The sequence below is a fragment of the Schistocerca gregaria genome, chromosome 1 (assembly GCF_023897955.1).
Source record: "Schistocerca gregaria isolate iqSchGreg1 chromosome 1, iqSchGreg1.2, whole genome shotgun sequence".
Taxonomy (NCBI): domain Eukaryota; kingdom Metazoa; phylum Arthropoda; class Insecta; order Orthoptera; family Acrididae; genus Schistocerca; species Schistocerca gregaria.
The window spans coordinates 10,472,017-10,484,497 of NC_064920.1; the positions used below are offsets into that span (position 1 = coordinate 10,472,017).

Below are 12,481 nucleotides of genomic sequence, written 5' to 3' on the forward strand. Positions count from 1 at the left end.
ATCACCAATTTAATATTGGAGGGCAGTGTGGATGGTAAAAATCGTAGAGGGAGACCAAGAGATGAATACACTAAGCAGTTTCATACGGATGTAGGCTGCAGTAGGTACTGGGAGATGATGCAGCTTGCACAGGATAGAGTAGCATGGAGAGCTGCATGAAACCAGTCTCAGGACTGAAGACAACAACAACAAAAGGTATAATATTGTGTGAAAAGTTTAACACAATTACACAAGTATTACAGATAGAAACTGTGTGTTTGTCTAAAGACAGCATAAATGATGGCGTGCTAATATCTGAACTTTATTTATCCTATATTTGAGAACAAGAGCACTTTGCAACTACAATCAAACTTGGTGCATAATTTCAAATGTTTCCTAAACTTTTTCTGGTTTACAAGCCTCAAGTTGAATATTTGAAACATTGTCTCATTTATAAAATAATCATATGTTGGAAGCTCTTTTATACACTGGAATTTGATTCTTTAAAGAATCAAGGGTTTACTGGTAAACTTAAAACCGATTCCTTTTACTGAATGCTGAAAGGTTAAAATTGTAGCTGGTGGTGACTTTGATTCATTATAGATATTTAGGCAAAAATACCATCTAAGGGGTGGTGGGATGGGGGGAGGGAATGGGGGGGGGGGGGGGGAGAATACAATGCACCACAAACAAATTGTATGAGGTGCACATGTACAGACAAACATATAATTACAGTTTCAGAAAAATTGGACGATTTATTCAAGAAAAAATATATTGAAGTCTATAACGTATTGGTTCACCACTGGCTCCTATGCAAGCAAAGCAGCTATTCGGATCGGCATTGATTGATAAGAGTTGTTGGATGTTGTTCTGAGAGATACTGCACCAAATTCTTCCCTGTTTGCACATTAGATCATCAAAACCCCTTAATTACTGGACGATCCTGCCCATAATGCTTCAAACGTTCTCAAATGGAGAGAGATTCAGTGACCTTGTTGGCGAAAATAGAGTTTGGCAAGCTTTGTACAGGTGGGCATTATCTCGCTGCAATTAAGCGTGGACAGCTTGCCCTGCAGAGCACCAAAACGGGACGCATCATATCGTTGGCGTACCATTGTGCTGTAAGGGTGTCACGGATGACAACCAAAGGGGCCTGCTACAGAAAGAAACACATCCCAGATCATCACTCACGGTTGTTGGGCTGTACGGTGGGTGACAGTCACGTCAGTACCCCACTGCTGTCTGCTGTGTCTCACGATGCGCCTTTATCCTGGAATCTCGCTGGTTGAGGTAGAATTGTCTTCAGTAAAGAGTCCAACTTTAAACTGAGCCTGATGACCAGGATCCAGGAGTTGATGGTCTGGGGTGCCATTTTTTTCATAGTGTGATACCTACAGTTGTCCTCTGAGGTGTCCTTACAGCACAGTGGTACATTGACGCGATAGTCTGTAACCCATTTTATTGCCCTTTACAGCGAGACAGCCTGGGCTTACCTTTCGACAAGATAGAGCCCGCCTGCATACGTGAAGATTTTTGCTACTCGTTTTCGTGCTTGCCAAACCTTACCTCGACCAGCTAGGTTGACAGATCTCTCCCTGACTGAGAACACTTGGATCATTATAGGCAGGGGCCTCAACCGTCTCAGGATGTCGACGACTTAATGCACCAATAGTATAGTATTTAGCATGACATTCCTCGCGAGGACAACTCTACTGACACCAAGCCCTATAACTGCTTTGCTTGCATAAGGGCCACTGGTTGACCAATGTGTTATTGACTAGCTCAATTTGTGTAGCTCTTCTTCTTGAATGAATCATCCAGTTTTTTCCTGAAATTGCAACTGTCTGTCTGTCTGCACATGTACACCACATCTAGGTGTTCACAGGGGTTGTACGCATAACAAAGAACACAAATTGCACTAAGTGCTTTTTTTCAAAAATTATTTTTGAGCAATTTGTTCATAAGCCCACTCAGAGTGGAAATTGTTGTGATAACTTGCTAGACCTCGCGCCAGCATATAATCCTAAAAAAATAGATACCGCCATGACATATACAAGGATTAGTGACCACAAGGTCACTGCAGTGAGACTGAACACATCCAGTTCAACCAATAACAAATGTTAAATGCGTCTACTGAAAAAAAGAGCAGCTAAAAATTTGCATGATGCCATCCTAAGGGACAGTTCCCACTCTTTCAAACAGACTATTAAGCACAGACCAGATGAGGCTTAAGTTTCAAGATCTAGAACTAACAGTAATTGAAGAGTTTTACACCAAGTAAATTAATAAGAGATGGGACAGACCCCCCATGGTACAAAACAGGTAAGGACACTGGAAGAAGCAACGAAAAAAGCATGCCATATTTAAAAGAATGCCAAATCTCAATATGAGGTATTTATACAGGGTTTCCACAGCAAAATTCTATCGTGAAATCTGCCAAAAAAAAAAAAAAAAAAAAAAAAAAAAAAAAAAAAAAAATAATCAGGTTGCATCTACAGTACTCAGGAGACAAGACACAATCAATATGTACACTATGCAAAAGCAATGGTAGTGCTACTGTTGACAGCACCACTAAAGTGGAGTTACTAAACACGGTTTTTCAAATTTCCTTCACCACAGAAGATGCAGCAACCAACACGAGATGTGCTAACCAACATGAGATGCAGTAAGCAACATGAGACAACCTTGACGTGATAAAACAATTATCTGAATAAAGGAAAGTTTTCTGGTCCAGACTATATACCAATTAGATTCCCTTTGTAGGATGCTGATGTAATGGCTCCACATTTAGCAATCATCCACAGCCATGCAATCTACAAAAGATCTGTACCTAAAGACTGGAAAGTTGTTCAGATCACAGTAATACTCAAAACAGGAAACAGAAGTAATGCACTGATTTATAGATCCATATCAAAGACATCAATCTGCCGCAGGACTAAGGAACGTACACTGTGTTCGAACATTATGAAATACCTTGCGGGAAGTGGTCTGTTGACCCACAGTGAAAATAATTTCAGAAAATATTGTTTTTGAGAAACACAATGGCCTCTTTATTCAAAGCAATGAGTGCTGCAAACAGAGGATCTCAAACTGATTTCATATTCCAAGTCTTCCAGAAGGTGGCGCAGTGGTCAGCACACTGGACTTGCATTCGGCAGGACAACGGTTCAAACCCACATCTGGCCATCCTGATTTAGGATCTCTATGATTTCCCTAAATTGTTTCCAACAAATGCTGGTACGGTTCCTCTGAATGGGCATGGCCGACTTTCTTCCCCATCCTTCCATAATCAGATGACCTCGCTGTTTGGCCCCCTCCCCCCAAATAAATCAACCGACCAATCAACCAGAAGGATTTTGATATAGCGTTCCTCACAAGAGGGTTCTAATCAAACAACATGCCTATGGAGTATCATCTCAGCTGTTGGACTGGATTTGCTATTTTCTGACAGAAAGCTCAGAGTTCTCAGTACGTGATGGACTGACATTGAGTAAAATATAACTGGTATGTTGCATTACCCAAGGAAATGTTATAGGCCCTTGCTGTTCCTAATCTACGTAAACGATTTAGCAGCCAATGTATGTATCCCTCTTAGATTGTTTGCAGATGATGATGATGTTTGCCATCTCATAAAGTCATCAGAAGATCCAAAAATAAATATATAAATAAATAAATAAATAAAAAATTTAAAAAAAATTGCAAAATAATTTATACAAGATATCTGTATGGTGCAAAAAGTGGCAACTGACTCTAAACAACAAAAATTGTGAAGCCCTCCTCACAAGTTCTAAAACAAATACATAAAAAATTTTGTTTACACAATAAATCACTCAAATTTAAAAACTGATTCAACTAAATACTTAGGGATTGCAATTACGAGTAAATTGCTATTGTAACATAGAAAGTATTGTGGGGAAGGCGAACCAAAAATTTCATTTTACTGGTGGAACACTTAGAAGATGCACCAGATCTACTAAAGAGGCTGTATGCTTATTTGTCCTCTTCTGGAGCACTGCTGCCAAGGTAAAGGATTCTTACCTGATAGGATTGGCAGAAGAGGAATTCAGACAGAAGGAGAGTTCAAAGAATGCAGCTGACTTCTCTATTATCATGAAGTAGAGGACACAGTGTCACATGTAAGATACACTGTTTTGTACAGCTATCATTAAAACAAAGGTGTTTTTGCTGCGGTGAAATTTTTTCACAAAATTACAATCACGAAATTTCTCTTCTGACTACAAAAATGTTTTGATGACTCACACCTACACAGGCAGAAAACAGCATTGCAATAAAACAAGAGAAATCAGATCTCGTATGGGAAGATTTATGCCTTCATTTTTTCCATGTGTTTTTCAAGAAACAGCCCGAGAGTGGTTCATTGAATCCTCCACCGAGTACTTGAGTTTCAGTTGCAGAATAGTGATGTTGATGCAAACAGGTAGATGTAGGCATAGCAATACATGGTGAAGGAATAGTCATGCAGATGGCATAGCTCTTTAAGCTAAATGTGAAGAAGACCTTAAAACCATATTAAATACGGTGGATATTAACTGAATTTTCCATCAGTGGTTGGCAGAACATGATAATAATATAAAATAGAAAAATGTTTTGTAATGATCTGCAAAATTATGTTTATTTCATCACGAACCAGCTTTCAGATTCCTAGACTATCTTTTAGTGACAAGTGAACATAGAAAACAGAGATAAAAATGATTGACGACTTATACAGGTGTTACTTGTACAGAAGTAAAGGGAAATAAAATTTAAAAAAAAAAAAAAAAAGAAAAAAAAAGAAAAGGAAAGAAAAGGAAGAGATATGTTGTTTACAAAAGAACACATTGCATTTTTTCGTTGATGGTTAGAATGTCTGTGTTTATACAGTGTCTGTATCTTCACAAGACAATGTCCTTCAGACGTGCATACATGTCTGAAGGAAAATACATTGCCACTGATGTTTACAGCTGCAGTAAACATTACAAAATGGATCCATACTCTGTAACTATACATTCTGACAACAGATGTTTGTGACACATGGACATTTGTGCTGGACTGAGACAAAAACCTGGGTTTCCCGCCTTGCCTTAACCACTTCAGCTATCGGAGCAAGATACAGACGCCATAAAAACACAAACATCGTAACCGTCAATGATATAGCCGTGCCTTGGCAGGCTAAAATGGTGATATAATGTCCCCCTATGTGGGAATTGCTAACTATATGAGTGTAAGGATTGTGACTATGTGACACATGGAAGTCTGAAACAGTTACGGAGGCATGTTCCACAGCTGAAGTGTTTAACGTGATCACTTGCGAAAAGCTGAAAATCCAGGTTTCAGTCATGGTCTGGCAAAAATTTTCAAGTATCACAAACAGCTGACATCAACAAATAATCACAGAATGGGAATATATTTCGTAATTACATTTTTTTTGTCACATAGAAATAATTACACTAACCAAAATGGGGAGGGGGGGGGGACAAATCTTTTATGTGGAGGTATATTAAACAACTTATGAGAAATAAGATGAATTTAATACTATGCTGGTATTCCGTGTCACATGTGCCAAAAGCCAAAAGCCTGTTCATAACAAAGTAAATATAATTTTGCAGAACATTAGGAAGTTTTTTCCCATTTTACATTAGAATTGATATAGTTATAGCAAGAGAATAACACATGAAAATTAGTGTGTCTAAAACAATGGTGATAAAATTTAACTCAACTAGTTATTTTGTAAGAAAATTCACTAAACATGGAAGAAGCAGTATGCCACAGTAAAATGTGCCTTCAATAAAGTAAAGGAGATATTAACCTCAAAAAAACAACAGCCTACAAGTCAGAAAAAGATGTTTGAAAGTGAGTGAGTGGAGTGTGGCACTGTATGGCTGTGAGGCATTGACTCTGACTACAGAGTGAGCTGATAAGATTACAAATGATAAAGTCTGTACACTGTGGGAGACGGGACGCGATACTATTAAATGGTTCAAATGGCTCTGAGCACTATGGGACATAACATCTGAGGTCAGCAGTCCCCTAGAACTTAGAACTACTTAAACCTAACTAACCTAAGGACATCACACACATGCATGTCCTAGATAGGGTTCGAACCTGCGACCGTAGCGGTTGTGCAGTTCCAGATTGAAGCGCCTACAACTGCTCGGCCACTGCGGCCGGCGATATTATTAACAAAAAAGAAGTGTTCAAGTTATTGGCCATCTACTGAGAGACAGCTTGCTCCTAAAACCAATACCATGAGGGTATGTCAATAGAAAAGGAACTAAAGGAAGGCTGTGACTGAGGTACACAGAAATAAAACAATGAATACTCCAGGTAGGAATGTCAACAATATAGGAAAAGACAGATTGCTACTTACCATAAAGAAGACATGTCAAGTTGCAGACAAGCACAGTTAAAAGAGAAAAGTCTTCTTTGCGGTAAGTAACAATCTGTCTCGCCCTACATTGTACTTAGAAATAAGGAAAGAGGTAGAGGAAGAAGAAGAAGAAGAAGAAGAAGAAGAGGAAGAAGAAGAGAGAAGGACGTGAACACTGTAAATCAATTGATACTGATGCTGTTAACTAGACTCCTGCCAACAAATTCTGACACTGAACACTAATAGGGAAGATTTCCTTGTATCTTTTGTTGCAGAATGTTGGAAATGTTGCCTCAATAAAATTTTTGTAGCACTAAATTATTAAATTCTTTTGACTTCTGCAGAAATAAATTATTTTTATGTAATTTAAACTGTACAAACTTTACTGCCTTTCTGATTATACTTCCATAATAATATTTTTTATTTAAAAAAGAAATAGGTGTAATGGTATTACCAAACTGTAAGTCATAAAGTATGAAACAGTATTACATTCTACAAAGATATTTTTAGAACTCTTCATTCATTATTTACTTCTTCTTGATGTCTATTGAATAAAAGTACACATATGTTTGACACACACACACACACACACACACACACACACACACACAGAGAGAGAGAGAGAGAGAGAGAGAGAGAGAGAGAGAGAGAGAGAGAGAGAGGGAGGGGGGGGGAGGGGTTTTTGCTACAAGCTATTTAATACTACACTAACATATACTAAAGTACACAATGGACTAAGACAACTTACCAAATAGATTTCCAAGAATAGCTTTGTACAAAAAGTTGTTAAGAAAGCTGCACATAACAACAAAATCTGTCAGCCGAAAAGGTTTCTGTTGCTCATACATTTCCAGGTCATCAAGAATTCTGCAATCCAAGAGAAAAAGCTGATAACAATTACTAGATAAAGGGAGTTAAATTATTTGTGTTCATATTAAATGAGTAAAGGAAACAACTGAGCAAGTAGTAGACACACTTCGTCCTTGGAAGCCACATATACAATGTTGTTGACTTTGCTAGTTTTTGAAAAATCCACTGCCACTCTGGAGGCAGACTGGGTGAGAGGCAATAGAAATGTGGTGCCCGCACCAGTCAAGCTCATTCTCGCTGTAGGCAGCGGGAATTGCAGGAAGCACACAATGACATGGAGGATTTGATTGAGAATGGGAAATAGAACCAAAGAAGGGGAGACAGCAAGAAACTGGGTGTGCTTGATGGATGGGAAAAGTTGGAATCCTGGGTTACACACAAGTGGAGGTGTGTAAGGAGCAGGTTTCTAGCAGAGATCGAGATCAGGATGATTATGGAATTGAAGCCTTGCTGCAAAGACAACTCCCATCCGTGTAAATAAAAAAAGCTAATGTCAGATGGTGGTGGTGGGGGTGGTGGTGGTGGTGGTGGTGGTGGTGGTGTTGGGGAGGGGGGGGGGGGGACAGCCAAGGATCCAGTTGGCAGGGGTTACGCAGCAGTGACCAAAAATAAGCACACTGTGCTCAGCAGCGTGTTCTGCCACTGGGCAGTCAACTTTGCTCCTGGCAACACTTTTGTGGTGGCCATTTGTTCAAGTGAACAGCCAGTTGGTGGTGGTGCCCACATAAAAACTGTGAAGAAATTGCAGGTTTCACACGTGGCCCTTCAACAGGACAGGATAAGTCTGAGAGGGACTGGAGCATGATGTGCCAGGCAGGTGTATTGGACTAGTCTTGCACCTGGTTGTTCCACAGTGATACGGTCCACATGGCAAGGGCATGTGGGTGTGGCACATGAATGGACCAGGCTGTTGTGTAGGTAGGGTGGGTGGTAAAATACCAGTATGGGTTACAGCGGTGGGAAGCATTGGGGGTAGGATCTTCCTCATTTCCGATCATGACGATCGTTAGTCAATGTACGTGATGAAAAGAAAAAAAAAAATCTGGTATCGGCCACAACTGGGCATTGAGACGAATTCAGTGGCATCAAGTGAACATTTGTCTCAGTCTGGGACCCAAACGCAGATCTCTCGCTTTACATAGGTGGTCATGTTACCCACTCTGGGTATCTGAGTATGCTTTATGTGTGACCCAAACGAGTCCAAAACAACAGACACAACACATATATGTAAATAATATATGGCTTGATGGCCATTAAGATGATTTCACTGCAGATGCGGTCTCTCTCTTGAACTCTTGCAGGAATCTAGTGTGGCTCGCTGAGCAATGGTGGATGTGGGGCGCTACGCAAGTAGTGTGAAATAAGATGGGATTTGGGTTGGACAGAAAGCGTGCTCAGACAGCCAAAGCAATTGAGACAACTGCTCACTTAAAGCAGGAAATCCAGGTTTGAGTTCCTGTCTGCCATAAATTTTCATTTAAATGCCCAATTGTGGAAGATGTCAGAATTTATTTCCTGCATGACCAAGAGAAATGTCAGAAAGAACAGACACCACACATATATAAATACAAGGTGGGATAAAATATAATGGGATTTTTGTTCCTGAACATCAACAGTTGGTAGGACTGGCCCCACATTTCTGCTACGCTTAGGCGGGACCATTAGAAGTGAGGAGAGTGAGCTGTTAGATATTTCCCTCCGTCTCCTCAGTAACGCTCACGATGTCTGAGCAACTTGTGCACCCCTCCATTGCACAACAGATGATTATCAAATTTCTTGCTCGTGAAGAAGTTACAATGGCGAAAATTTGCCAAAGACTGACTACACAGTTCGGTGATAAAACATTGTCCAGGATGCACATGTTTGTCTGGCACGAAAAGTTCGAGTAAAGAAAAGAACACGTAGAAAATCAGCAACACAATCACCATCCTGCACAAGTCTCAGCTGTGTGTGGCTGGCTGGCATGTGAGAGATAGGTTCGCAGGACCTCAGTGTGATAGTGACAGATACCTTGGTCAACGACTCACTGTGCTTTTGGTCACTGCCGGGTCTCTGTAGACGAGGAGGAGGAGGAGGAGGAGGAGGAGGAGGAGGCGAAGGAGATTAGTGTTTAACGACTGATCGACAATGAGGTCATTAGAGATGGGGTGGAAGTTCAAACCAGGGAAGGATGGGGAAGGAAACTGGCTGTGTCCTTTCAAAGGAAATATTTGCTGAAGTGATTTAGGGAAATTATGGAAAACCTAAACCAGGACAGTCGGTTGCACGTTTGATCCATCATCCTCCTGAATGCGAGTCCAGTGTGCAAACCACTGCGCCACATCACTCGGTGTCTCTGCAGATATTCTGCACGGACCTATGAACATCTGCAATACTCTGCTATTCCGCCAAAAGAAACTCGGTGACAGCTCTCTATTTGGAACTCACCAGATGCCATTTTGAAGGCTATCATAGCACTGCCACCCACTGGAACTTCAGGAAACTATAGGGGCTGAAGCAGGAATATTCTATAATGTCTTACAACAAATTCTGCATTTTTTCAACCAAAATTGGCCGAGAAAAACAAAATGTGTTATGTTACTTTTTGAATGTCAATCGTATATCAGGTATTTATTTGCTTGGTACCACTGTAAAAGAGCACGTATTGTCCATAAATGTCAGAACTTCAAATAGTAATCACTGTAGAAACACTGTTCCAAGAAGGGATACAAATGCTGACTAAACTGAAATAGACATGAAGAGTTTCTAAAGAACAACTCAACAATACATGATAGGGCTCAAAGCTCAGTGACTGGTAGCTGTACTAACACTTCTGAAGATGCATTATAAAAAGAGCTTCAATCAACACATTAGTGTTGGCATTATACCTCCACTATGTGACTCAGTGTTGGAATCAATTCCATCAGATCATGTTCACACATGATTTCCTTGGAAGGTGTTGCATGTTCATGAGATATATCATCATAAGCCACATGTAGATTAGCTCCCCATATGAAAAATAGTAGAATGGCATAAAATAGCACTTTCTTTTCATCTCAATAAATGTTCACAAGCACCATTTTAGCAAAAAATTTTATTACTTTCATCTTTATTATCAATACTGTATTGCTGCATTAAATTTAATGATATAGCCTGTAAACCTACTACTTACTAAGTCTGTGAAGCAAATACGATGAGAAAATCACATTTTCTTCTAAACATACATATTCTTTAATGAAGTCTTTTTGTGCTTTGAAACCTTAAGGAGATACTCAGACACAAACTGAAGTATGTGTAGCTTCTATTCCCTCTTCTTCTTCTTCTTGTAAGTGTTCCATGAATTTGACGCCTGTCTTTATCAGGTACAGGTGATTTATAAGGTTTAGTTTGGTGACCAGGAGTAGAGTGGTGACATCTTCATTTACATGTCACTAGAATCTGCCTTAAGTAACTTGTCACACGAATCTGACTGTTTAAATATGCTCTTATTTTATTAAAACCAAGCAATTCAATCCCGTTAGTCATAATTTTTGGGATCTCATTGATTCCTTCTTGAATCCGTATGTATCTTCACCTGTTGGTTCTGCTTCATGATTCACTGCTGTTACAGTTTTTATTTTTTATTCAGATGATTAAGGTGACGGAACAAGGGACAGGAACAATTAATGATTTTTCATGTTCAGTAAAGCCACAAACAGAATATCCGACAATCTGATAAATACATGTGAAGTTTTGAAATAATTAAGTTCAAATACAGAGTTTTGGCTTCTGAAGTAGCAAAGGATCACACTTTGATACACATAGTGATTAGGAAAATACAAACAAAGCAAAGTGCAGTCTATTCTTGTGCTCATAATCCAGTTCATCATGGAACAGAAAGTTTTTTAGTACACAAATTGTTTTCATCGTCCACCTTGCAAGGTGGGCTCCTTTCGAGCACAGAAAGGTACTCCATGAGCTGGTCTTTCAAGAACAGAATTCACAGTTAATTCAAAAAGTATCAATACAGGGTGTTTCACAATGATCATTCGAACCAAGAAAGTCAAGTAAACACAGTCTCTAAAACACATACTTTAAGAGCTATGAGCAATTCTTCATCTTCAATACTGTGAAACACATCTTTTCTACTCCAAGCTCTTTGCTTTCCATATTTTGGGAGCTGGTAGTATGGACCAAAAAAAGAAAAAAAAGTCCAGTAAACACAGGCTCTAAAATGGATACCTTAACAGCTATGAGCACTTGTTCATCTTCACTACTTTGAAACACAACTCTTTTACCAAAATGTTTTCAATCAAAACACATGTATCTCTAAAAAGAGTTGTATTTTATGCCACTGTGACAGAGACAAATGATTTCAAAGGAAAGTCATTCAGTGCGAGTTTCATGGAACACTTTTTCCTGTCCTTTTCCAAAGTTAAACAACCGAAATATGCATAAAAATCAGCAGCACTAAATGGGCTTTGGATTATTCTTTTCTTTTCAAATACATTTGTACATAAAATGTATCTTCCAAGTACATAAATACATAATTTACTGATTTGTTGCTTTTCATATCTGTTTGATTCTCATCTGTTAATGGCTGCCAGTACTTGCTCAGAAGTTCTCTTTCTTAAATAACTGATAGGTCATTCCACACATAAACTGATAAAAAATTCGTTATCTTTTTTGATTGTTAAGATCTCCAAAGCAATGACGTGTGCTAATTTGTCAAAGATTTTTTTTAAATCTTGTCTCTTTTCACTTATTAAGTTTTGACAATCTCCAGGCACATTTACGTTGTTCCTGCCATTGCTGATACAAACTTGCTCATTTTGCAGTTTCTCAGCTCCTGTGTCGGAAGGTGTTAATTTTCCATATAAATCTTCATTTGTCACACAGTATGACACTTTGATGCATAGTTGCTTTTCACATCCACAAACTGCAAAACAAAACTACACTGGTGTCCAAAACTGAAGTAAGAAACCACTATTCCCCCTTCCTGTGTCTAATTCACGATATAATCGTAGAAACTGTCAATAGCTGTCCGTACAATCGTGCCCAGCATGGAAGATGGCATTCCGGTCAACAGACAACCACGCCAATCGTAACATCAGGGAAACTATGAAACGGGATAGTGTTTGCCAGGCAGTCTCACATCCACAATTGCAGTGTACACAGTCACAGATGGTGGTGTATGGCACAGAGAAGATGCCCACCAGACTCTCTCTGGTGAAGGGCAGTGGGAAAGAATGGAAGCAGGACAGTTGCAAACTGATGTGGCACAATGGCTTTATGTGAATTGTTCTG

At 39.3% G+C, this 12,481-nt stretch overlaps 1 protein-coding gene across 1 annotated transcript in view; it reads right to left on the minus strand.

Moving 5' to 3' along the window:
• LOC126323250 (ubiquitin-protein ligase E3B) overlaps positions 1 to 12,481 on the minus strand; it is a 280,679-nt gene that overhangs the window by 136,234 nt on the left and 131,964 nt on the right. Inside the window, exon 8 of the mRNA XM_049994667.1 lies at positions 7,095 to 7,213. Within this exon, the coding sequence (XP_049850624.1) occupies positions 7,095 to 7,213 (119 nt within the window). The remainder of the gene's footprint in view (positions 1 to 7,094; positions 7,214 to 12,481) is intronic.